Below are 27,702 nucleotides of genomic sequence, written 5' to 3' on the forward strand. Positions count from 1 at the left end.
CAAATACTTCAAAGTCTAGCCCTGTAGGCGTTCGTTTATGACAATTCTAGTTCATTATCATAATGTTATATTAGTTTATTATATATGATGGCCTATTTTCGGTTTTCCTTGTACAGTCGTTATGCCACAGACGCGTTCGATGTTTAAGGATTTATACAGATAATAAAAAGGCTTGACATTTATTTTGACTGCATAATAACATTTAATTATAATGTTTAATAGTATTTTGCTATAATATACAGAATTGGAATTCCAAAATAAAAATAAATGATATAGTTATGCTGCGATGTGCATGTTGCTATGAATATTTTAGTAGGCGTTTGATTTAAATTGTGAAGCAAAGCGCCTGAGTAACTGTTGATAGCAATATTGCAATTACTTTTCTTGTAGGCGCTTCATAGAAGTTTGCCCATGTAGACCTTGTTTGATGTTTTCTTTTACGTTTATTTTGTAATAAAATATTTATTATTGTTCTCAGCTGGAGGAAATTAAATCGAAAGAAAGGGTGATACTACAACTGAAGAGAGAAGCGGCGCGGACAGCGATCATACAACAAAATGATCAGGTATGTTTTGTTTCTATTTTTGAACGGAGAAATGCGCTAATGAACTTATGACTAAAATGATTTTAATTTTAATAATCCTGATAAACAGCGAATTAAGGATATAATGTCATCTAATTGGCATTAATGTCATGCTATTTAGTCTCAAAAACGTTAAAATTAAAACTTAAGTAAGAATGGGAGGCTTTTGTGACATATTTAAGGGTCAAAATCCACGGCTGTAGTCAAAAAGGATCAGATAATATTTGACACGCGTCTGTTTCGGACACTTCTTTGAAACACGGCATAAAGAACATTCAAACAAAACCTCGAAAACTTGTAATAAAATAAAATTTTGTGTACAATTGTTATTCAAGTCTTGTGAATGTTTTACGATTCCCACTAACGAGTCGGGCTCTGTTCCCAGAATGTACTGAACTTGAAATTTAATAACGCGGCGTATTATTACATTATGAGATTGTTTGATATGAAGTGGTTATGCATATGTAATGGAGTCGGGTAATGTGGTATATTGTTCTTTTATTTATAAATTAGCTACTGTCCGAAAGCCCATGAGTTTCCTGCTAGATCTTTCCATTAATTTTGTAATTCCATCATCACTTCGCTAGAAATATATATTTATTTATTAAATTGTGACTTGACCACTGGGCTGGTGGTTGGTAGAAATTACTGTAACTATTTTGACATTCGGCGTTACATCTAAAGTAATAAACGACTTAAAGTCCCTTGTAATTTTTGTTTCTTCCCGAGGAAGTCAGTAGAAGTGATCGATACTAAATCATTTAAGATGACTCAAAAAATTTTGTTTTTTTACATCGCTTAAGTTTCCTCTTTACCAAGATTTTCTATAAATTAACTGAATAACGGTAATATTATCTTCCCATGATTATTTCTAAGGATCATGGTTCCCGTGAGAAACAAAATTAAAATCGTTGCGAGTAGAGCCGCGGGCTAAGTTTAGTTAAAATACTTGTGTCTAAATTACGACGCTTCGGTTTCTTTTTAGTAAATCATGAAAATAATAGAGAGAAAAGGAAAGAAAAATATGAAAGTTTGAGTGAAAAGTGTATGAAATCGGGACGTTATGAACAACCTTTCTCTACCTACATTTTTCCATAAAAATATTGGTAGAGAACGACGCCAATAAAAAGTTTACTTTTGCTAAACACCCCAATGAAATATTGCAACTAGACTGGTGTATTATAATGCCCTCTAAACTCTACTAACATTATGTATGAGCCGTTTGCTCCGATCTGAAAAGGGCGTTTTTCAATTTAGTTCAAGAGCTCTATCTTCAAGCGGTCTACTTTACGGTCATGTCACAGATATGGCTACTCGAACATTGTTTTCAGTACCCCAGTAATTCAAATCTCAGCTGCCATTACTAAAATATTTCATAAACGAAACTAAGTACGAGCACGAGAGAGCCCGAAGCGTGAGAGATCGCCGGGAGGCATCGATAAGTGCGCTACTTAGGGAGTGGTCACCATATATAACTAAATAACTCATGCCTGCAGGAATTTATGAAATTTCCGAATTATAATTTCACGTTTTTAGGTTTATAATATTATGTTGCGTGGATGTTTTATGGTTGTCGTGTACTTTGTGAATTAAGTTTGTTGCTTTCGAATGTATCTGAAATGAGGGTGGGTCGCTGTCCTGGAGTCAGAAGGATAAAATTGCTCCAAAACAGTTTAAGAAAATGTACCGGTTTTAATTATGTAAAAGCCTTATCATTACCTCTATGCAATTGTGTGCTTTCTACCCACAGTTCACACTTTTCATTCCAGAATTTAGCGATACTTCTGACTCTACCGAATTGATTTTAGACGCAAATTCGTGTTGACTATTATAATGTATTTTAGTCGTTTTATCTTGGTTTTGTTGTGGCTCCTACTATTACCTCTATCAGTTATCTGTGTTAGTTACTAGTATTAGTAACTAAACAATTTAAATTGAATTTTGCACATATGTATACTGAGCATTCATTTTGAACAGAAAATGAAGATATTTTATAAAAACCGATTTAGACAACCCTGTAAAACGCAGTGTGCGGAATTTCGTCAGTTTTTGGTCAAGTCATTAGTGACACGTAATATCACCTCAATGTGATGATTGTAACTGATTCTCAGATCGATGGTATCTTTGAGGAAAACTGTTTCTTAGACCTCACTCTCTACTTTCAAGATATTTTGTAGGTCAATGATATACAAATTGTCATATTTTGGGTGGAATTTAGGTAGAAGCTACAAAGATTTGTCTCAATATTTATACTCATAATTTTTATAAAATTAACTTTATAGTAAGTCGGATTACGCAACTGAGACAAAACAGTGGTTCTATAACTCTAAGGCACGAGACTTAGACGTTAAAAAAGGCTTACGCTCATATTTTAAAAACAGGCAATAAAATGTAGAGTACTTTACTCAATCTAGATAAAAATTCGTGACTATGACGTAAAAAATAATCTAGTTCCTGCTACAGATTTTAATATTATCCTTAAACTTGAGACTATATATCTTGACAACAAATTCTCACGGATTTAGCATACCGTATATGAAATGTGACAAACTTTTTCTAACACTAGGATGGCTATGTAGATAGACTTTCCTGTATGTTAACCATATATCTTAGTTGACAACTAGTGTACGTCAAATTTATGGTCACTATTTAGTACATTACTGCTTTGATGTAACGTGTTAATCACTATAATCTAAGGGAGAACACAATGTACAGCATGTTGCTTTCAAGTAGTTGTCAACTGAGATACGTGATAGCCTCCCCAGGATTTCAGCAACAAATTCTACTTTTATGTAGTGAATTATTGACTTGTTGAAATGTAAGGATTTACGATACAAGCGACTTATTGTTTTGCAATTTGTACAGTTCTGCCAATAATGTCGCAATTGCTGTTTTGTTTGTCGTTTACGATGTTTGAGAGATATTATTTTATGGTGAAATATTGCGTAGAGATAAATGAGCAAAGTTATTGCATAGGAAGTGCTTGAATTGAGTAGCTTAGTTATTGCAATGACCACGTTAGACGATGTTTCGTTATTTGAAAGGAAATGAGCTGTAAACTAATTGTGGCTTTTTGCTTATAATGATACACCCGAGGACATTAAGGCGATAATTCATGGTTCCGCTATTTTCTTAGTCTTGTATTAGCGGCCTATCTTACCGGAGATGTAACTGAAAGTGTCTATTAGAAATACTCGAGATGATTAAGGGTTCACACCGATCTGTATTGTGAGAGTTGCACCTATTACGACTAAGTAGTTAAGACGTGTCGATCACTTGCGGGTTTAAAATATCAAGAGCGAGAGTAGTGTCTACTAGAGCTAACTCTAGCTGTCAGTAGCTCGATTGTCTATTACCAATGATTACCGAAAATTGGCTAGCTATTGAGAAATTTTAGAGAAAAATTTGTTTAGCGCCTCTACCGGGCTCCGTAAGAACTATTTTGGCAGTACATTTTAAATGTCACACTTTCGATACTCGACAGTACAGTCTATACAAGAATGCGTTACAAGACGTGACAATTACTTTGCAGATTTAGTGAACTTTATCAAGAGTCCGCCATTTTGTCAACTTTCGCAATAGATCTGCTAGAAGTTTCGATGTAATGACAATAGAGATATGTGATTCTAAGTATTCGTACGTAAACCGCAACGTTTACGCTTTTGTGTGCTCGTAAAGTTTTACTATTCGATTCACAGTTTAGATACGCACTGTTCTGAGTTCCGCAGAAAAAAATAGTGGTTAATTCAGTTCCATCCGCTCTGTTAAAACTATTTCCAAATATTTTTTATTTTTGTAATTGTCTAAAGATATAATATGCTTAATACCCCACATACATAAGTTCATGTGCAACGGGTTAAGAACTAACATCAAACTTCTGGATTGATGATAACTGATATAATATATTTCACTTATTGGGTCGATAGCGCGTAGCGTGATTGTCTACTGTCGAAACTATCGAGTATCGAGTGTTTGACATTCAAAGTGTACTCCAAAAATGGTTCCTTCAGCGCCCGCTAGAGGCGCTGTTTCGAGCTTCAGAATTTTCGACAGCTAGTAAAAGCCCGAACTGTGGTAAATCCTAAGATTTTCCGGTAAAACCTAAGATTTACCAACTCTCAATGGTAAAAGTCCGAACATGCCAGAGTTTAAAAACTATGTTACGATATATAAAAAAATCCTCCTTCATAACTATGTTTATAACTATTTCACGGTGTAATTATATACTGTGACATTGTTATAAAGAAGGAGTTTTGGGCAAAGCGACATGGGTAGGTTAGGTTAGAACCTCTCCCACCTTAGCCTTCGTGGTTATTTTTTTTTAACCACCCAGAAGGAGGAGCCCCGCGAAGCGGGGCTCCGGCCACATCTCGATATCATCAAGTGAATATAGGTAAAAGTTCGAAATAAAATAATTATTCGGACTTTTACCATTGCGAGTTGGTAAATCTTAGGTTATACCGGAAAATCTTAGGATTTACCACCGTTCGGGCTTTTACAGTAACAGATATAATTAGAGAATCTCGCTAGAATTATTCTATTGCCTGCTAGACGTTGTTACTTTTAAAAAAGTAAGGGAAGCTTGATCGAAGTCAATAAGCGACTTATTGACTATTTCGTAAAAGTATGCCACGACCACGGACATCAGCCGCGACTATGAAGCTAATAGCTTAAGACATGTTTTAGTAATGTTTTCAATAAGCATGTTGCAGCAGCTCCTGCATAAGTCGTGTTTTAAACATTTAATGGACAGTCCGTTCTCTTTATAACCACAATGATGTGCTAAGTAAAGTGATACCATAAGAGCCTTTACCGGCGACATTTTAGTTAGCTGATGTCATTACTAGTATTACACTAAACCGCGTGAAATGGCAATTATTGTTTACATAATAATACGATGAATTTTCAATATAAAATGTTTTGTTTTGTTAGGTTTTATTTCGTAGAATTTTGTCGTGTATAATGTTGAACATTGCTTGATAAATGCTATAAACAATAATTTGTTTTGTTCGAAAATAACATATATGTGGCCATTATACCAACTTTTGAGGTACTTACTTATCTGCTAAATATTTTCATAGATTTTAATCTTTCCATTAAGTTAACAAGTTAGACGGGGTAGGTGCAAGGCCAATAGATTAAAAAGCCTATACCCCGTCACGTCAGTGGATAACAAAGTTGATTGATTACAGTATACCTACAAATTATACTGTCGTATTTACTCTACACATACTCTATGAGGCTTAATGTGATAGTCGGGGAGCTTTCCAACCCCACCAATGACTTTTCAACGAAGGAAAATTGCAAGCCTAATAGATCTTTAAGAAAATGCATATAAATAAGCCTCCAATTATACGTATTTGAGTCATTATAGGAGGTTACTATCATTGGTTGCTAGGCAGCGCTTTGTTATCAAACATAATTATTTCTTCCGATTTGGCTCGGAGTATAGGAATTGATCACTTATATGGTGTTCTATGCTGACACGAGACTTGATCGGGTTTTGTTTTAAGTTAAATATTATGTTTTAAATAATTCCCCATGAACGTATTCTACGGAACCAGCAAGTTTGTCTTGCGTACATCCGCCGTACATTTGATACAGTTAAATAGTACCATTGTCGAGTGATACTGCGTTTTTCGCGTAAAAACGTTACAGTTATTGTGAACGAGGGCTCCATTACATCTCTTATCTGTTATTGCGTATCGCTTTACTATTATATTATTATCTTTTTTCGTACTTTAAGTTACCGTTTTAGTACATTAAGTTTAGTTGTCGTGAGAAGTTTCTTGGTAATGCGTTTTGGAGCAGAAACTTTCCGGTTTTTTCGATAGGGCGTGCCTTTTTTGTGATTATGTGTCATTTTGGGAAGATTATTATTAGTATAATATAAAAACTAACTATAAACGGCATTCTAAGTACTCTAATAGATTGGAAGTGGTCTTGAATGTAAAAGTTTTTTTACCATGTTACCATCATTACAGGTTGTTTAAAAATAAGTAGACAGTTGAGTACTAAAATTGTCAGGAAAAAGTTAAAATATGAACCAAATATACCAACAGAAATATAAAAAAATGCCATTTTCTAGTTTCAATGAACCTAAAGCAGTCATAATTTTAGTAAACGTTTATGATCGACCGGTAGATCACGATTATGCTATTACTATAAAAAAGTGTCATTCAATCAAATTCATTGACCGTGGAATAAATACCTATAGCTTTTCACTGTTGCTATTTACCATTTATTATTCTCATATTTTAGTATCTTAGAATCTTGAATTTCTATGAAATGTTATGAGTACAAAAGTTTAAATATATGGATGTACATATGTGTGTTTGTTGATGACGCATAACCTACAGACTGGATTGTGATCGCATTTGCCCTTAGATGTAGTTTATAATTAAATTACTTTTTTGACTGGAAAATCCTTCTATGCGGACTACATGTTAGCCATGTAAGAGTATAAATTTCCCATGTCCCCAGTCATAATAAGATTCCTATTAGATTTTTTTACCCAAAGAATACGCCTCTATTTATCGTCTAGACTTAAACTCTTCAAAAAACCTGCAGTGATTTACTCCACCATTATGGAATCGCTAAGTCCTACTTACAAAGTACTGGGGGCTAAAGTAATTAGAGGGTTGGTCGGTAAAAGGGTTAAAATAGGGTGACCAAGCCCACCAGTAATAAATTCAGGACGGGAATCCCGTATGGGAGTAATTGGGGATCGATATGTGAAAAGGATAAGATACAGGTTTGCACGAAAGTTTTATGGAATCTTTTCAGGACCTTGTAAATAGAACGGAGCGATATTTTTATCTTTATTCTCTCATTTTGTTTATTCCCAGAATGCTTGCAGTTTTATAAGTTTCAACCCTTTTCATAGAGTCCTTTGCCTTTATGTGACTTGATGCTCGTTGGTAATTGTTATTTGGGTGCAGAGGTTAGATAAAAGTTGGAATGTGACTCTACATAAATTGTTTCAATTACTTTGTCACGCACATTACTTCAGAAAGTGCTATAATTTATATCTGTGTATTGGGTACCGTCAGTTCCAAGTGTGTCGTGCAAGGGCCACACACGTTACACTTTATTCCAAAGGGTTATACCACTTAAAGCATGCGGGATTGTCATAAAAAACGTCTCATTATCATGGATCCGTGTGGTCGTGCATCGCAGAGCGTTAAGTGCAGACGGGGTCGCCAGACCGATCCGAGTAGCGGCGGAGTGCGCACGCGTGTCGGCCATCTTGTTCCAACTGTCACTTGTTATCCCGCGTTCCGTTTAAATAATAACGTTCAGTAACCGCTCTGTGCGCAACAATTTAATCGCCCAAATCAAGTGTATTTTGTGACTATAGTGTTAAGTGCAATTTTTTAATATTAATTATTATTAACTTTGTGACTGTGTTTCGGAGAGTCGTGATCTAAGTTGTGGACTTCGTATTTCGGATTTACTTTCTATCGCTGTAAGTGGCCGTTTTATTATATTTAACTCGTTATAAAGTTAGTAGGTAACCGGAGAAAGTTCATCTTTATAAGTTATTCTGTTACAATTGTCTACATATTATAATATTAGCATAGGAAATGGCTATTAACTGTATATATTTTTATTATAATATTTACAAGGCTTCTTTGTTAATTGACAATATCGGTCATTGAATCGATGAATATATTATAGTAGTATATTGAGGATATAAAAATTGAGATGTTTGGTGAATGTGAACTAAACGTGCAAGTTGCGAGGCGAGTTCGACATACATAAAGTTAATTAGTGTACTGTAATAACAGCAATCATTATCGAAAGCGGTAGGCTAATTGAAACAACTGAAAACACGAAATAATCATATTTTGTTATCACGGAATACCGGTACGCTGCATGCTCTGGACAGGAAACCGCGTTACTATTGAGTTGTAACGGTTTCTTTATGTATTTCTGATTATTATTTGGTGTGTGGTCACGGTACTGCCACTGTGCGGTAATCTACTACCACGGGAACATGTAGAGCAGCCTCCTATTGTAGTCTAATAAGCAAAAACTAATTCATATACTCACACTTACTCATTAGGCTTAGACGACCACTTGTACTACTCATATTGGCCCTGTTAAATTAATATCATAACTAAAAATCAGGGGCTCTACCAGCGTACAAATTATGCGAGTTAAATTATTTTTTTCTATAAGTTCTGGTTTATTGAGTAGAAGGTAAACAGATTTGGTTACAATATTATAATTTTGGACACTTAAACACATAATCAAATTAATCACATGTTTTAAAGTAGGTCAACGTATGACAATATTTGTACGAAAATTTTAACACGGATTAATATATTATTGTACAAAAGATATTGGGAAAACCTGTATATATTGATACAGGGGAAAGTTATGGATGAAAATAAGGCTAGAAACCTCTTTTCATTTATTTATTTGTGAGTGAAATACCTACCTACTGTCTGCAGACACCTGTTTGAAATAGGTAATAACCTTCTGCTATTCTTTGCTTCATGTTGCTGTAATTACTTATTCGCACGAATTTATCATATAACTACTTTCATTTAGGTTATGTAGGTAATTTTATTAGACACACTTCACTAGTTTTCATGAAAAAGGAAACTGACAGACTTCATAATCATATTTTTATGACGTTATGGATCTGTTTATAAAAAACTACAAAATAAGATAATATATAATAAATAATGATTATATTCTATCTGCATGTCACATTAGAAAAAATTGTAGGCTTTAGTATTCTCTACATAACTTTATAATTAGTTCCACATCAAAGTTACCTTTTCATAGCACACATTTACTAAAATGGAGAACTAGATTGAAATAATACCTTCCTCAAAATTGTCACCCTAATAAGTTAACAAGTAAATGAAGTACCTGGTTTTGGTAAAATGTATGTCTTATTTATGAAAATAGTAACTACTGTTGTATTGTACACACGTTTTCCTAATAGGATTATGTGTCGTGTATTTGTGGGTATTCACCATGAACCTTTGCTTTCCAACAGTTGGCATAAATCTTTTTTTAGATTTTAAAATACTGTCATAATGTTCTGCTTTATCAAACAAAGAGGTTTGGTTTGGAGTGCGTTATGTCGCAGGGAATTCCTATTAGTCATAATGTCCTTGCAAAGTGCGTGTGGGTCAAAGTTTACATAGAAAATTGTTTAATTTCATAATTATGATGAAATAAATTTATATGACATTGTCTGGGATTAAAAACATTATGTAGAGTCATCCTGTAATGTGTATTGAAGATAAAACATACTATGTGTGATAGTGGCAAAATGTGTTTTAAATAAAGTGTGTCAGTTTTTTTCCAAAAACTGTGTAAACATTTTTGTAATTAATGTACTTTTTTGTCTCAAATATCGTGTGTAAATACAGCTGTTTAAGTATTAAAAAGTTAATGTCATGCATACGTTACTCTACAGTGTATATTACTTATTGCATGAATCATAGCATGTGCAGTTAAAAGCAAAAATACGAAGATAATAAATATAACAGATTTTTTATCAATGAAAATTACAAATTTACTATTTTTTATAAACTTCAAGGTCATTTTTTAAACACTGTATTTATTACATGTCTGTCCCACTGCTGGGCAAGGGTTTCCTTTGAACGAGAGTGGGGTTAGGCCTTAAGTCAAAGCAAATAACTTCGTCTAATATCAATTATCAATCTGATATTTTCACATAAAAAAGTACAATTGAAAATGGGACAGTTTAACATATTTTTGCTCGTGACTGTACAATGCTTATATGCTCATATAACTATGTATATAGCTTAGTAAATATGTATAGAGGAGAGGTGTGAACAGACAATGAGTGACGTACCTACGTTCCACAGTGTGGCATCTTGATGAGAAAAAAGGTGTGTTGTTAACTTGTCATGAATCATGCAAGGGATCTTGAATATGATTAAGTATTGAAGAGCTATTATAGATTTACATCATTATCCTTTTGTTGTCTGGAATTGCTTGGATGTTTGAACTTGTGCGGACAAATTTAGTACCTATATCTCTTATTTATTTGACTAATAGTGACTGTCTCTTTAGTAATCGGTAGAGTTAGGAAATCTCCTAATTATTACAAACTGGCGTACACAATAAACTCTGACATTTTAGTCCATCCTCATACCTATCCTCTGGTAGAAAGATTGAAGATAATTTTATAAGCATCATAAGTTATAGTAAAGTTAACTCATTACTGGCCCATAGACTGCTGGGTACAAGTCTGCTCTTGGTGAGAGGAAGGGGTTAGGCTTTGAGTCCACCACTGGCCAAGTGCGGGCTGAAGTCATGTTTTTGAATTAAAAAATACAAAAGAACGTTAAGATGTGCTCCGTTCATTATATTTCTCGTACAATCAACTTACGACTTAAGTATTACAAAAAGCCACACATAAATTATAACTTCATTGACAACTCTCGCTGGAAACATTATCGTAAACGTAAAATGAACTTATCGCTTTATCTTTACGAGCGAGATTTATGAATACAACTGAAAAAATATGACGTCCTTCATATTTTATGGATTTTAGTTTGTAAATGTTAACATGGGAACAACTTCATGTGCAATACTTTTGTTTTCTCCTCTTTTTCTCCATCAAGCTGATAGTCAGTCTTAGGGTCTGCCGGATTTTCAAAATTCTAAAAAATAGCTTGGCAATCCTTTTGCCTATTCTTAGTTGTGTGAAAGAGTAAAATCTTTCATTTATCGGCACCGGCTGTTGTACAACAGTATCTGCAAAGTCTGTTATACCTCTAGTATGGTGTAGGTACCTATTATTTAAATCGCCTAGTACAAGATCGACGTTCTTTATATACTCTCAAATGCATGGGAAGTACAAAAAAAGGTTGTCATTATAAAAACCTCAATCGTATTCGCCAATGTTTGTTAGTTAGTTAGCTTCGCGATTGCAACACATTGCTCTGTTATCGATTGCAAGTGCAACAAGCTGTTTACTTGTTATTACAAATCAATGGCTGTGAAAGTAAACAAATCGAAATTCTCTCACATTTAACTCTCACGTTATAATTAATAAGTCCTTTCATCATTAAGACAAGTGATTAAAACTTAAGAAAATACTGGAGCTCGGGTTTGAACTAAATTCTTTAAGTGTTAAATGTATGGGAAATCATACTTTTTGAGTGCTCAAAATCCACTTAAAATAAGTCATGGGTAAAAGTTATATCCGAATCACATAAAAGATGAATGCTCAATAGCAGGAATTCGCTACAATAAATTACTGTCGGCTTGTAAGAACGTTTGCAAAAACTTTCTACTCGCCGAGTGCGGTGTATGCGCTTCATAATTGCTTTTATAATTTTATCATTATTGTATTAATGGTTCTCAAAGCCAGTTGCGGTAACCGGTCGGTAAACTAGTAGGTTAAGCAAGCTTTTCGCGAGCAATGCTTGGATAGGTAGCCGATGAATTATTACTGATTTTTAGTCCGAGCAACTGAAAGAACTGTCGAAGCCTATAGTTCAACGGTTTTCTTTTCGGATAATTTTGAAATGATATAAACTAGAATCGAATGAAAACGAATCCACGTTATAGCATATTTTTTTTCACTTGCAGCTAGAATTAGTTGGAACTAAATTGACCATTTAAGTTGACCTCCTTTATGTAGGATGACGCATAAGTCGGAGAGGTCAATACAACTTTAGAGATTTATAAGTATCTTGAATCAATACCAGTAAGTATGCCAGACTACTCACGCTACTACATTCAGTAGTTTTTATGAGTGTATTAATATATATTGAATAAAATATTGAAATGTCCCTTTATCTCTTTACCACACACTAGTAAAACATTATAATTTTAATTATTATGATCATTAAAAAACTATCAACGGATGATATTAGAGGCATATTTTGATGTAAATAGGATTGTAAAAAATATGTAGGTAGTAGCTTAAGTTGCTCAGTTTAGTATTTGTGAGTGTAATGCAACTTATGCAAATTAGCACTAATTTAAAACCTATAAATACGCCCCGCAGATTCTTTTTTCTTGTAATGATCATACTGAGCCACAGAAACGGCGGCACATCTTTTCATCTTAAGGTTTAACATATACAGAGCTGTACTATTACATGCAAAAGCGGTTCAAGTTCTACCGTGAGATAGGAACAGCGTTAAAGCCTTTGTATAGCGTTATCTCTTTCTAACAAAGGGCTTTGAATTGCTTTGCCGTTTGTTATGAAATAAGCTATGTTATAATTCATGAATCATAATACATTTTGTTTGTTATAAACTTTCGATAACTACAACGCACGTTACGAAGGAAGTTTACAATTAAATTGTATAATGAAGCTAAATATTGTGATTTGATCGCATCGAAAGGAAATTTGTTTTTCAATACGTACTTCGTGAATTAAATGTACTGTATTTTATCTATTGAATCGAGGCCTAACTTTCTTGTCCATTAAGTAATTATTGAACAATTTTATAGATCTACATTTCTAGTTTTATGTATCTGTAAATAAAATCAACTCTGCCTGGAAAACTGGAAAGTAACCAGGAATAGTTTCCTTTTATTAATATAATCATCTCATCAAAGCCTTATCAATGGCCTGATATAAATAATTTTATGATATGAATAAGTTTAAGGTGCAAAAAGTTTAGGACTTCTATTATCATAAAAATTGTCTCCAGACGCATAATTTCTTTGATTAAATTTAAGTTCATTTCTTTCCCTCTGCTGGACAAGCGTGGAATGAGGGATGTTCTGGAAATACTACGCAGACAAATAACAGGTTGGGAACTAAAGAAGCTGTGGTTAAATCAATTAGATGTTATATAATATAACAGTTATGTGAATAATATCGTTGCGGTTATTTTACGATATTAACGGACTGTGCACTTTATGAGATGTAATAATTTTTCTACTACTTTATTATAGTATTGGATTGCATTTTACTGCACCGCTACTGAATAAAACGTAAAGTGTTTCCACGATAATTTTTACTGCAAGTATAATTCCGTATAGGCATAACGGTCTTTTTTAAAATCCGTTACTAGCCCATTGCTGGGCAATCGTCTCTTCCCAAATAGGGGGAGGGATAAGGTTACTGTCTCGAAAGACACAAATTCATACCGTACTTGGACAATACGATAGATTTTATGTCAATTTTGACCCATTGTAAAAAGACAAGTTATCGTGGAAAAATATGTAAGTAGTCATTCCCGAGAATAATATAGGCTTTCCTTATAAGGAATTCCAGTAAAACTATGATTACATTGATTACTGTGTTGAATTGGCGTCAATGTTATTCGATGATAGATCACGCTAAAGCATGCGACATATTTGTACACGGCGAGTTTCAACAGACAAGCCTTCATGTATCTGGGGATGTTTAGTCTTCAGTAAGCAAGAGCGTGATCAAACGCCACTGCAACACGTCATCGATGACAATGAAACCTTGATGAGATTTTACAGTGATCTAAATATAATGTTTGTGTCTGGTAATGAGCATTCATTTAAGGGTTTCATTTTTGACAAGAGAGTATGTCTTAGAACAAAAGAAGAATCAAACATTGAACGAGATTTAAATTCTGCAAGCCTTTTAAAACAGTATCGAAGGAAAATAAAAATAAGGAAAGGCGTGTCTTTACAATTGCCTAGTCAACATAAAATGAGGTCTAACCAGAACTGTCAATTATTCAAACTCGAACAGTTATAGGAAACGTGACGTAACGAACGACTGACCGGAAATGTTCCGACTATTGAAGCTTGTCCGAGAACACTTAATACTTGCTAGAATTGAACTTGAACATTCACTCAACATGTTCTTTAAGCAATACACTCAATTCTTAATTATTTTATACCTTACACAAAAATGTACCGCTAAAATTATCATGTGAAAGTTGTTCTATATAAAATTGTATTTCTGTAAGACATTGAATAACTGATAAACTGTGATAACATGCAGTAAGATTACGAAAGATAACTTGTGTACACACTAGGCTGATAAAAATGCAGCGTTGGCGACGTTGAATAAAAAAAAAACGTAAATGATATTATCGTTGGACCTACCGCGTCGTCTATGGTTTATGGTTCCATTGATTGCACATTGATGTTTCGTATCATTAATAATTTTAGTTTCAAAAGCTGTTGGTGTTGTTTTGGTTGAATGAATCAAAATACTAGCCATGTTATTAAAATAAAGTCGTGTTGGTCTTACAAAAGCAAGGGACTGGTGCTCTATGAAGTACAATATACTTTTCAAAGTGAACCTTTTTCGGTGTCAATGACCGTTATAGTTCAATTTGGAAGTAAGTGACCGTTGCGGTTTCCACTTGCCGTTCATTTTAGAGTACGTTATTACGTATTTATCGTCGCATAATATTATCTCATTAACTCTTCGTTATTTCGTCGTGATTCTCTTTTTTCTGTCTGGCTTGCTTTGATACGGAGCGTACTCAATTTAGACTTCAAATTAACATTCCTTCTTAGACTCCTGCTTCCTTTACCTTAAAAATTATAGTTTTATTTTATGTTTATATTATTATGTATAAAATCGTGGCTTCATAGATTTCAAAGTCGTTATGTTGGCACAATACGGTTTATATTATTGAACAGACATTTGGGTAATCTAACAAACGATTTTCGATAGATACACAATCAGATCTAGTATAAACAGTCTGGTGTACAAGAAGCTAGTAAAAACAGAGGCCGTCACCGTTCACCGTCCGCCGGTGACCTCGCCAGTACCACGATTGTTTGAGAGGAATGGAAACATAACATATTGTTCTTCGCAATTTTCTGTACTATGTACTGTTTAATTGTTTGTTTATTTGCATTCAATGCGTACCGTCTGTAGAATTGATAAACAGATGTGAACAGTGCAGCAATTTAGAATGTTTTGTCTAACACTATTTGGTTAATTTTGCTACAAATTCTCATATTGGGAGGAAACTTAACTAGATTGTTAAACACACTGAATCACTATTTGTATTAAACAAAAAATAGATTTTAAATAACCTTATATCTGAAGTTACAAAACACAAAACATAAACGATAGTTACTGTATAATAATGACTACATTTTTTCAGATTTTTCTCTTCAATCATAGATCGAAGATTTATCTATGCAATATTACACTACAATTTACATAATAGCAGGTCAATGCCCGACAACAAAGCATAGCGCAGCATCGTCAATTTAAGATCGTACATATTATTTTCCCCATCTTTCAAGCATCTATTTCTCCTTAAAGGGTGTTCAATAAAGCTAGTTTGCCTTTTCTACGAGAGCTTACCATTTATACGAGTACTGCATCTGCTATTGTAATCAATGAGGAGTCAGACCTATCTCGAGATATGCCGTTAAGAAGCCGATGTCGGCTTCCATTGGTGTTAGCACTCATAGCACTGTATATGATTTGAATAGCTAGAGGTATTGTGAAACTGTACTTTGTTGTATTTGCGGAAATTTGAAGGAATTCAGCTGCAAAATGCACTTTTTGCTGTGACTAAGCTGAATGAAAACTGTAAGAAGTCATAAGAAGTTTGTATGTTGGTAAATGTTTCTTCAACAGGTGAACGAATTCGTACTAATGTTGTTGGCTGTAAATTTGCTTCAATCTTGAACAGTTATTAATGACTCCATATTCAAATTTACTTCTGTATCTGTGTATGAACCAAGATTATCAGATTGATAATCTTCACCAACATCAATTAGGTTTATTGTTTTGCCAACTTTTATCTCAATTATGTTTTCTAATGTCTTATAAGCCTTGGGTATGAAGATAAAAGCGTTCATTAATATTCTGCGCACAGGCTCGTGGATAAATGGCCACTGGCCAGATCAATCGATCAATCTGTAGATTAAGTAATGCATGAAGTCAGGTCAGGTGGCTGATTTCAGTATGTTACAACAGGTTTACTTTTGAAAATCATTATTACAAATGGAGACTTAAAACTGAGTTATTTTTTTTGTGTTTTACGTTACCTTTAAAACATGCAGTCTTGTAAATCTGCGGTTGTTTCTAAAGCTTTCTCAACTTGGCGATGTGCCTTTGCTAAATATGCCACACATCAGAAACTTTAATTACGCCATGACATGAAAACACAAAAGTTTATGTATTTGGTAAAGCCTACCTTCGATACTACTATTTCAGAATAATTAGTCAGGATTCTTGGTTTAGTGCCAAGAATTCCAGGATAGCAGATACCTATCTTAAGGCGCCTCCAATCTTTGTAAAGCAAATCGTGTAAGGTCTTTGCATTTTTAGATAAATCATTTCAAAGAACGTTTTTACGTGAGCTCACGTTTCAGTTCTGTCGCCACGGCACCGCCCGTTGAGTTGTTACAGTTTGTCGCATGTAATTGATTCTTTTTGGTTTGACTGTTGCCTGCATTCATTGCGTGGACTACTGTCAACGTTTACACAAGACGCGTTAATAGATTTAAGTGAATTGAACTGAAAGTATTAGGTCAAGTTATGACTATTTGGCGTGATACTTTCCGCGTTTCTAGTTTTGCGGAGCATATCCATCTAAACACTTTCGGTAGTATCTTATAGACTTAACTTTTTTTATCTTGAGCTTAAGATAACGCGATATAAGTTAAAATAAATAAGTTAGAATGACAAAAAAGTCTCGTGCGTCAGTGAAATCCTTACAGTTTTTCATACAAGCTGTTTATATCATACCTAGATGTATTACGCCTCAAAGCAACTTCTATTACATGTATACAAGTCTGCTGAAATTCACCGGTCGGTCCTGAGTACATTTCAGCCACAATTCATTTATATTCGTACAACAATGATTTCCATACGTTTCGTTGCGTGACATTACGCTGTTCGATCGCCTTGGTTCGCCAGGCCGGTGTAGAAATCGCCAACGTACGCAATTATATATCTGTATTGCCGTTAGGTTGTACACGATGCTTCGATGCTTGTTTCAGTTTCACTTTATTGTGTAGGCTTTTTATTTAAGGCTTTTTTATTCTATTTTTTCGATAAAATAAAGGTTTTGTATAAAGATAAGGTTATTACTTGAATTTTTTTATAGCCTCTAAGTGTTTTTTGATCCTGTTTAACTACTTCTGATTGTGAAGAAAATTATAAACTTAGTAAGATATAGTTTTTGGTAGATGAAAATATTCGTATTTCACTTAGTGTCATTTTATTCAAGTAACTCTTCAAAAGCAACACTATCGTATTTGCAAATACAGACGTCATGACATGACATATTGCTATAATTTGCATGTCACGTAATAATTTACGTAGAAATGCTTATCAAATTATTATCTAATAAGATTTTCACGCTGACATGCGGGAGTCTACGAAATCGCGAGCTACATCTATTATTTATTAACGTTCAAATTGATTTGTTGTTCAAATTCTTGCATTCAGTGAAGTCAGTCGTTGCATTTTGGTGTATATTTAAACAGGTATTTTAATTAACAGATTCATTAGATAGGAGGAGACGATTCACACTAATTGTTTGAGACTATTTCAGTCATTGATTACAGGGAAATCTCGCTTGATATAAAATGCCTCTGTAATTGTGCGTTTCATCGCAATTAAAGATTGATTTACAGTTATATTTAGAGGTAATTAAAACAACTGCATTCCTAGCTATTAAATTATTTACTACGATAAAACAGACTAATAATAATTCAGCAATATTTTTCAGCCCAACTGATATGTCAGTCCGTTGAAACGTTAAATATTTTTAGGCTTTAGCCTGCGTTTTCTCAGAGGATGAGAGTTTTTTTAATGTGCAGCATCTACTGACTCCCTCTATACATTATAAAATTACGATCTTTGAAAAACGTACTTTTTAATGGACCACATACCATTTAAAGAAAGTTTTCTTTAAAATTACGTACAACCCACATTATCATAATGAATGATAAATATACCTAGAATACTTAACAAACATACCGTCCCAAAAAAGAACATACCACCCAATAAAGTGAAAGACAAGTACATCACCAGTCTCTCCATAAAAATGTCACATTTAAAAGTTATGTGCACCTTTTAGCTTCTCTAAAAAACAAAGAGTTTTTAAAACTTTTACATGACCGTTATAAGTATGGAACCTTTACAAAGTACCGTAAATGGATGTACATAATTATTGTATCAATTTCCAATGCAGGTGTTCGATTTGTTCGTACAAGTGGCAGGTGAAAATGTAACCTTTTATCATTTCTATAAATGTTTAAGCCTTTCTTTGTGATGTTCTTCATAGAACTTGTTTATATGAATGATATATGGACACTAAAAAGAGAGAAATTAAGTTGGTATTTGCCCTCGTTTCAAATTAATATAGCAGTTATTGAGTACTTACTCTTCATATTGTTTAAAAAAAGTATTTGCATGCTCAGAAATATAGAACAATTATTTCTAATTACGTAAATGCTTTAATTATAGAATATTGTATCGTTACGTTCATATTTAGCTGACATTAACTTCCTAGTATCTATTAGTATGTACTCAATTGTACTCATATATTATTGTTTACATTACAATTGACTGATTCACCTAATTTTTTGCCAGACTTCTGTACGGTAAATTGATTTCTGTTCGACCAAATATAATAATTCTTCAAGTATATCTAATAGGAAGGAAATAAATAATCGAATGAGGTAGGAAGGAAAAAATTAAAAGTTATCGAACATATAGGAACCGCTGTATTCGTAAGTTATATTCAGTACTTTTGCAATAAATAAAAGAATGATTAACTAAATGAACTGTAAGTAAATACATAATGTGGATTTTTTCACATGCCCTCCAAAGCACGGAAATTCTCATAGTCTAACCTTGCGCTTCGTGCACCGATTAGTGAGTGCAACGGACTATGAGTGCTTATGTAATTAAACTGTACCTAGTCTATTCTATTCAAACACAGTTTTATTTACATTGTGTTCAAAGAAATAAATATATTAGAATACATTTTCCACTGAGTACTATCTAGAAAAACCAGTTCTGAAATGTTATAGCACGCTAAAAATAATTTAGGAAGACTAGCTCTTCTCGCGTGGTCAATAGTTACCTACATCTTATTATTTAAAATTGACGTCTAATCACATGCCATTTTTGGCGTTTGGAAGTAAACATCCACAGAGATATTTGGATGCTAGGAATAATTATGACATATGATCGCGGAGTAGTCCAAACATAGAAGACACGAAATATTGTTACATACATTTTATAAGTATGTTTGTTCGAAATTATCAAATACTCTTTCAGAAATCGCTGTACAAAGATTACAACGAGAGGAAGCCTCAATTTTGCAATAAATCGCGAAAGGTTTCGACCCGTTGTTTGGTAATACGGCTGTAAGTCTAGACGCCTCTGTAAACAAACGTTACTCAAACGTCACGATAAATACGTATCATTGCACTAACACTTATAGAACCGAATTATGTTACATGTTTATTTAATACTTAACATTTATAACATAAATTCGTCATAAAGTTATTCGTATTTATTGCGGTTATGTTTATATATAGGGTTTGAAATTTTTGTTGCAATCTTACTTTCGTATGAAATTCGAAGATTTTGACTGTATTTAAAACTGAAGGATGTTTTTATTTTAAGTGTTCGGAAATCTCAGGTTCAATGGAAGGAAAAGTTTTCTTTATAAAAAACTGAGGAGCGGTAGTAGATACTGTAAAACAATCTTACACTTTACAACGTACAAATCGTTGGTTTTTACTGCACATGCGAAGGTGTCCAATTAAGGAAATACCTACATTGTATTTTATTGCTACTTTTTATTAACATTACCAGTATTTAGCAATGTTTTACGCCAAGCGATAGCTGCTTTCATAATTTCCCAAGGCGTGGTTCTCGTTCGATAAAATCAATCTATCCATCGATCGCGTTCTTACCGCGATTATGTCAATATCTCGGCTTTCTATAATAAATTGATCATAAGTGGATATGGTCAGTCGTATAATTGGATGGTTTCGTAAACTGTCTGAATGTCGTGTGCAAAAATTATGTATAGCTTATGGAAATTTGGTTAATTATATGGCGGTTAGCCTTTGGTCTTTCCAATTGTGATATAACTATAGATGAAAAAGGCTAAATATCGTTTTAATTAACATAATAATAACTATCATTAACTCGTGTCAATTATGGATGATTTTCTCAATATTTGAATAGAGACCGTAACCTAAGAATGGCCATAATAACTTATTTAAGGGAATAGAAGCGGTTATCTAATGCATAGGCTTCTACAGTACACAAATTATTTCTCTAAAGAGAAAACAGATAGTATCGTTTTCGCCATAAGTGGATCTTCAAACAGGACCCAAGAGACGTGATGCAAATTCTTCAGACGAACGCGTACAGAATGCACTAACAATATGTACAAGAGTGTTCACTTACGGGTTAATTGTCTAAGAAAGTTGTACTTGTCTTCAACACTTTCTTTGCAGTGTAGCCATGACCTACCAGAACTTACGTGCTGTGAGATGGGTGTCACGGTCATGTTGAGACTTTAGAAAAATGTGTTCGTAAAAGATAATACGGACTTATTTAGAACTTTTTAAATGTTGTAATGTTTATTTATTATTAGCTCTTTGATGAAAGAAAATTTTATAGGTTGAGCCATCGAAATGGGAGTTTCCAAATGTTATTTCAGTAGAATGGAGCATTTTCATATTTTTGTAGCTAATCAAATCGACTAGTAACGAAAATCATACATCAAAATTATACGGTACATTTTTGATGTCATTTTCGATATAAAGCGAAAATATGTTTATCTTCCAATGATTGCCAATTACAGATAGATAATATGGTGACGTGTCAAGGTGATGTTATCTTACCTTTCGGACATATTTGTTTATTGAGGATGAGAAAACAAAGTTTTGTTGGCTTTAAACTTTTTAATTACCCCAAGCAAATACAGCATCTAGGTATCTAGGTTGTAAAACTAGAAAGTGTGCAAAATTAACAGTGTTCATTTTAACGACTTTACGTTGATGAACATTACTTGTAATGACTTCCTTAAACGGTTTAGATAACCCAATTATTAATTAACTATTTCTGCCCGCGGCTTCTTCTGCGTGAAAAGATTACACTTGATAAAAAGTATGTATATTCGATGTGATAATCCTGGTTATACGTTATCAGACTACTAAATTTCATTACAATCCGTCCAGTAGTTTTTCGTGAAAGAGTAACAAACGTACATCCACCCTCACTCAACTTTCGCATTAATAATACTAATAATTACTGAATCATCAAACCGTGGACTAATTCGTTTCCGAATACAAGATTTAGTGCGGGAATCATATTTATGTAGACAGTTGTTTCATTAAATTAATTAATGAACTTAGAAACAGTTAATAAATCATACTTTAAATGGGTAGTAAATCAATCTAATAATCCAGTCTGATATGAACCGATTCCTCACACAAGCCTTAAACTTAACTTTAACGTTTTAAACTTAATTACAGTAGCTCGATTCTCTACCACTATCGACTATCGACAACCGGCTAGTCGTCCAGTTTGTATGAAAATCCGATCAGCGCCCCTAACGGGCGTCGTGGGAACCATTTTGGCAGTAGGTACATTTAAAATGTCAAACTTTCGATACTCAACAGTACTGACTGTAGTGAATCGCGCTACTGGAGTCACAATAAAATAATATTTTTTATGCGCTGTAGTTGAATAAAGTACAGCGTACCTCTTAACACTATGGTTTAGCACAAACTTCCCTATTCATTAGTCTGGTCAACCATCGTGCCCTGAACGCATTACCGTGTCGGACAAGGGAAAACGTTTCCTAGAAATGCTGGGATTGTTGTCACTTGATTAGAGGCGCTAATTAATGTGTAACGACAGCGCCAAGTGATCGACTGCGAGGACAGTTGGAAAGTTACAAATATACAAAAAGTATACACAAATTAGGACAAGACGGAAAAATTACTTTATGGAATTGGAGAACATAGTTTTGGAAACAAGATTTTGGAACATTTTGAAAAATTTGGAGATTTGTTTACTACATACGGCATCGTTGAAGTGGTTTTATTGGTTCTTTGCTGCTTTTTTTTATTTATTTTTTATTTACTTTCTGTCTGCATTTGTCCTTGAAAATCCTTTCAGACATGCTAAATACGATCTCACAACATGTGAAAAAGAAGTAAGTAAAATCTTATACAACTTACACGTGTAGCTCAAAGAAATTTATCTATCGATTCGCACAAGACCTTTGATGTTCACAGTGTTGGTATTAAAATGTTCTTGCCATTTCCGTTTTCAATCATTTTAGCCATTTTTAGCCAATTGAACAGTAAAAGCGGCTATCGCCGATGTAAATTTTGATTGAGTTAGGAATGTAAATTGGTGTTCATTTGATTTGTGGTGTGCGAAAGCTTGTGGTAACTTTCTTACCACCATCGAAATTTTAACTTTATTAGTATCGATCGTAAGTGAAATCGTAATCGATTCAAATAAGTGACGGTAGCCATCGTTACAAATGTTTGGCTCCATGGGAAATGAAAGAGAAGTTTTTATGGTTGTTTGTACTGAATTAACTACATACTGTATATGTGATTGTATATGTGTTAAGCTTGAAATTCCAGAGCAATATGTTTTTGTTGAGAATATGATTGAGATTGCTTGTCTAGTCAAACATTACAGATGATTTTCATATGTATATAGGTAGGTATATAGATCATAAGCGTTGGATATTAAATAACTTATAGCAAACTATATAATTTAATTAAGTTACCTTTTATACCTAGTAGTCAGTAAAGTAATAATTTTAAAAGAAACAATAATTAAACAAAAACAGGATAATTGAATAAAAAATAAATGACGTTAGCAAACCAGGATAGTGGTTATCGTACCGCAGTTTATAGCAAACGTATTCTTTAACCAAGGTTAAAGGGACGGTCGCGGATTTTTAAGACAAAGAACCCAATTACCCTTTGCTTGACCTGTGTTTGTGATTCACTCAAGAATTTCATTAGCTTTATTGACCTGACAGATAATCACATAGATTAAAGTATAGAGTTAAGTTGCTACTTAACTTTATACCAAGAATGATGTGAATGTTAGGCATTTGCCATTTAATTGCATCAGTTAAAGTGATTTGATTTTGGTCATGTTTTCATGTTATGTCAAGAAGATAATAATTGGATTTTTTATGGCTACTATTGGGAAACTTGCTTACAATTTTGTGCATAGTGTGGGTGACTCCTGGCAAAGCTTATTAACAAAATCAAAAATGTTAATTTCGTTATCTTGTACAACTTTTACAATAAATCTTACATAGAGACCTCCCTTTAAGTAAAAAGTATACATGTGCTAGGAGAATTGGAGAGATTATAAACTTTAGGATAATGATGCTATTGTACCTCAACGGTTAGTCTAAAAAGGAAAGTTACAATTTCTGTTTAAAGATACCCAGTAGTAGTAATCATTTGGCTATCTATCAATCGTCATCAATGATTTACAATTCACGATACCACTTGGTACTCAGGTTACGTGAAATCAACAAATAATGCCAACTCATTAACCACGTAACCTGGAAACGTAGTAATCTCACCTATTTGCATATATTTACAATTATCGGTGCTTCAGTACGTCTGTTTGTACTGTCATTGACGTAGATATCTGTTTTAGGAACACTGTAACTGTCTGTGAATGTCTAAAACGTGATGAGTAGGTTTTTCTCGAGTCTAAGAGTCGTAAATCTAAAAGTCTGATGAGATGACTAAGGAACAAATTGAAATTAGGTACTGCATAGGTAAGTGATTCAATTGACTAATTACAGTTAGTGTCTAGCTGAATCATGGTCTTACGATTTAGGCCTTAACTCACAGAAATCAAAATGAATTCTCGGTTTTGTCTTACTATTTCTATCCTAACTAATATGATAAATTCAAAAGTTTGTAAAGATCGATGTTTGTTCGATTGATACTCTTTCACGCAAATCTACTAAGCGGGTTGTGATGAAGTTTTGTATACAGATAGCGTATGCTTAAGATTAGCAGAGAATATTATTACGCCGGGGGAGGACTAGTCATTTGTAATCGAGTTTAAGATAAGATTTTTAATCTTTTTTTTATTAGAGCTGTTTTGATTTTTCTTGTATAATGCACAAATTACTAGTAATTATGTTGAAATAGATTTTATTATAGTTAATCATACACAGGTTGTTAGCATTACAGTATTTGTTTTATATAGTCTAGCAGTTGCGTGCTAACTAGCTGACACTCTCAGTACCTCTCGTTAGATGAATGGTTTATTTCTATTTACGTATTACATAATGCAGTCTCGATATAAATATTTTGATTTAATTGTAAAATAGTGAGATTTTTTTTGAATAACATACTTAATCATTGTTTTAAATAGATTTTTAATTTTTTACCCTACTTTGTCCAGTAATTAAATGTACATATACTGTTTTGTTGCTGGATAAAAGCCTCCCATTTTTTTCAACAATTCTATCAAGCTTTACTCATACGAAAAAGTTGAACAACTCTTTTAGATATCTTTTAGTTAATTATAAGTTACAATTAACTTTTAAAATAATGTATACTGGTGCCTAGACAATATAATCGTACAGCCAAATTTAGTTAGCATTTTTCAGGGCCAGTTATTCACTAACAATATAACAAGAAATGTTTCAATAAAAACTGCAGTTTTTGTGACGTTCAGTGCTACCGTTGTTCCATTAAATTGGTGCGCAATTGATTCCTTATTGAAAATGGACCAAGACTCTACCGACTTTGCTGCTTAGTTTATTAGACTTGCTACAGACACATTCGGTTCAGCACGTTTAGTTCGGCAACGTCTATCAAACAACAAAACTGTCTCGACTCACTTATACCTCTTAGGCCGATCGAGTTCAAAATCAAAAATCAAAATCAAATCATTTATTCATTTAGGTCAAGTGCACTTATGATAGTCAATGATACAGAGAGTGAATTTACCGCCAGTTCGGAAGGTAGGGCCAATGAGAAGAGCTGGCAAGAAACTCCTGGCCACACTTTTTAATCGCCAAATGATTTTAACAATATTTATGCTGGTATAAAACATTGATGATGTAAGTAGCTGCTACCTACCAACACTACCGAACACACTTTGGTATTCATCTACACATATTCGATTTTGCCGCCCGGCTAGTCCAATTAATGCCATACCGAATATTTATGTATGTAGCATGCCTTATAATATCAGTACTCAAATTGCTTTAAACATTTTACTAATATTTTACATACAATTGATGGACTAACGATATCAATATAACATTCGTACTACGTTCACAATAAACAGGAAAACATTCCACTATCAATGCTAAAACAATTTATAACAAAACATTTCTATTATTTCAAAATAGATTTGTTATCGTTTCCTTTATAACGACCATGTTTTCTACCAACTTTATAATTAAAGGGGAACTAGAAACTATGACGTGTATTCTCGTAACCATTGGAATATTGATTCAGAGTCAAGCTGATCGTTATCGGTGCTCTGTATAGTTCAATGAACTTACCGTTTTCAACGCTCCGAGTTGCATTTACGATAAACGAATTTTGATGTTAGCAATCTTGAATAAGACCAATTTTGGAAATTATGTTGTGAATCGAAATGGGAGTGATGTATATTATACCCATTTCTATGGAGTTCTGTTCCTTTTGTAGTTGAATATTATTATAATTCAGGGTTTTAAGTTGTATGTATAGAATTTAGTTTAGATTTAGCTGACAACTGACGCAAGAGTCTTAAGGAAAAGTGGTAGTTTTTATTTACGGAATTATTGAATCGAAGTTTTGCTACCTGTATGTATAAAGTAAGCTGCAGGCAACTCAGTCTATTTACCTCTTTAATGGCTATCGTAACATTGATTCAGTATTGTCAATTGCACGGGTTATCGAACTACAAGTTTGTTATTCACTGCTAATAGATAGATTGCCTTCAAGCAAATCGCAAATTACATTATCAGATTTCACGGTTCTGTTAGAGTGAATTCGGTTCGTTCATTTAAATATTTTTATTGTAAAATAATGTTGTCATTGAAGTTATGTAACTTACTTGTTAGTTGTTGTTTATTTTGCGGAACTAATGTGTTACTCGCTTCCGACATTCGTTGTCGAAGTAGTGAAACTTTTGCTTTATTTTGTTACTGTGTCTTTTGATATTTGACTTATTGATTAGGATAACTTTTAAGGTTTTAAGTTGCCTTTCTATCATAACAAATTATGTCGATTTTGGGTTACCTGGCATACGATTTAGTGTCCATGTTAAAACTTTTGAATGACCAATTACTAAACTTAATTTACGAAACTAACGGGAATATTACGTACAAGGAGTTTAATAAAAACTTAAATAAATACTATAATTTAGCTACTATGAATGGGTAAAAGCTTGCGAAATAACTGCGACCGGCGCTTACAAGATTCCTATAGAGGTTTGCCACGGGCTATTACAATAAATCACCCTTTTCACTTACTGCGGTCTTGACGATTTGAAATCCAACAATATTTGTATAATTTCACTTGTATGTTTATTGCTGTGGAAATTGAATATTGGCTGAGGATTTCCGTTTGAGAAATAACCAATAACCATCTAATAGTTTCCACTGATACATTCCACGTTGTAACTTAATTGTGCCTTTAAACTAAGAGACCACTTTTGTGAGTTCATTATGCATGCTTTGTAGTACAATGTTGAATTTAAATAGGCTATCAGCAAAGAGATCTTAGTCAAATTCCATTAATTTTCCGGTTCTCAGACTAAGCTGATAACTACATTCAATCTAATGACTTAATCTAAGCTATTGCATATTGATTGCATTAAGCGATCTATATAAGAGACCTGTACAAAGTTACCTTGCAATTTCAACCTTGATCCAATACAACATTCTGATCTACGGTTAATCCGTTTGTAATTTGTTTAAGCGCATTGATGCTTTCACTTTCATAAAAAATGTGCGTGAAACGTAACGTGAACAATATGGCGGTGATGGTGCTGTTTTGATTGATTGATGGAGAAATGTTTTATTGTAATAATAAAACAATTTATATATCTACAGTCTACACGTTAGTAAATGGCTACAATGAAAGTTACTTTGTAAAAACTTTCGAGCTTAGTTTTTAAAGCAAACAGCTTTACGCTAGCTATAACCCAG

The 27,702-nt window shown here is 33.5% G+C and overlaps 1 protein-coding gene across 3 annotated transcripts in view; it reads left to right on the forward strand.

Moving 5' to 3' along the window:
- The window catches only part of LOC142976122 (uncharacterized), a 145,660-nt gene that overhangs the window by 20,581 nt on the left and 97,377 nt on the right, over positions 1-27,702 (forward strand). For 2 of the 3 annotated variants that reach the window (XM_076119357.1, XM_076119356.1), the window contains exon 4: positions 479-565. In XM_076119357.1, the coding sequence (XP_075975472.1) occupies positions 479-565 (87 nt within the window). Of the gene's footprint in view, positions 1-478; positions 566-7,783; positions 8,052-27,702 lie in introns of those variants that run through there. The other variant, XM_076119359.1, reaches the window with a different exon arrangement.

This window comes from Anticarsia gemmatalis, chromosome 10 (assembly GCF_050436995.1).
Source record: "Anticarsia gemmatalis isolate Benzon Research Colony breed Stoneville strain chromosome 10, ilAntGemm2 primary, whole genome shotgun sequence".
NCBI classification, from domain to species: Eukaryota; Metazoa; Arthropoda; class Insecta; order Lepidoptera; family Erebidae; genus Anticarsia; species Anticarsia gemmatalis.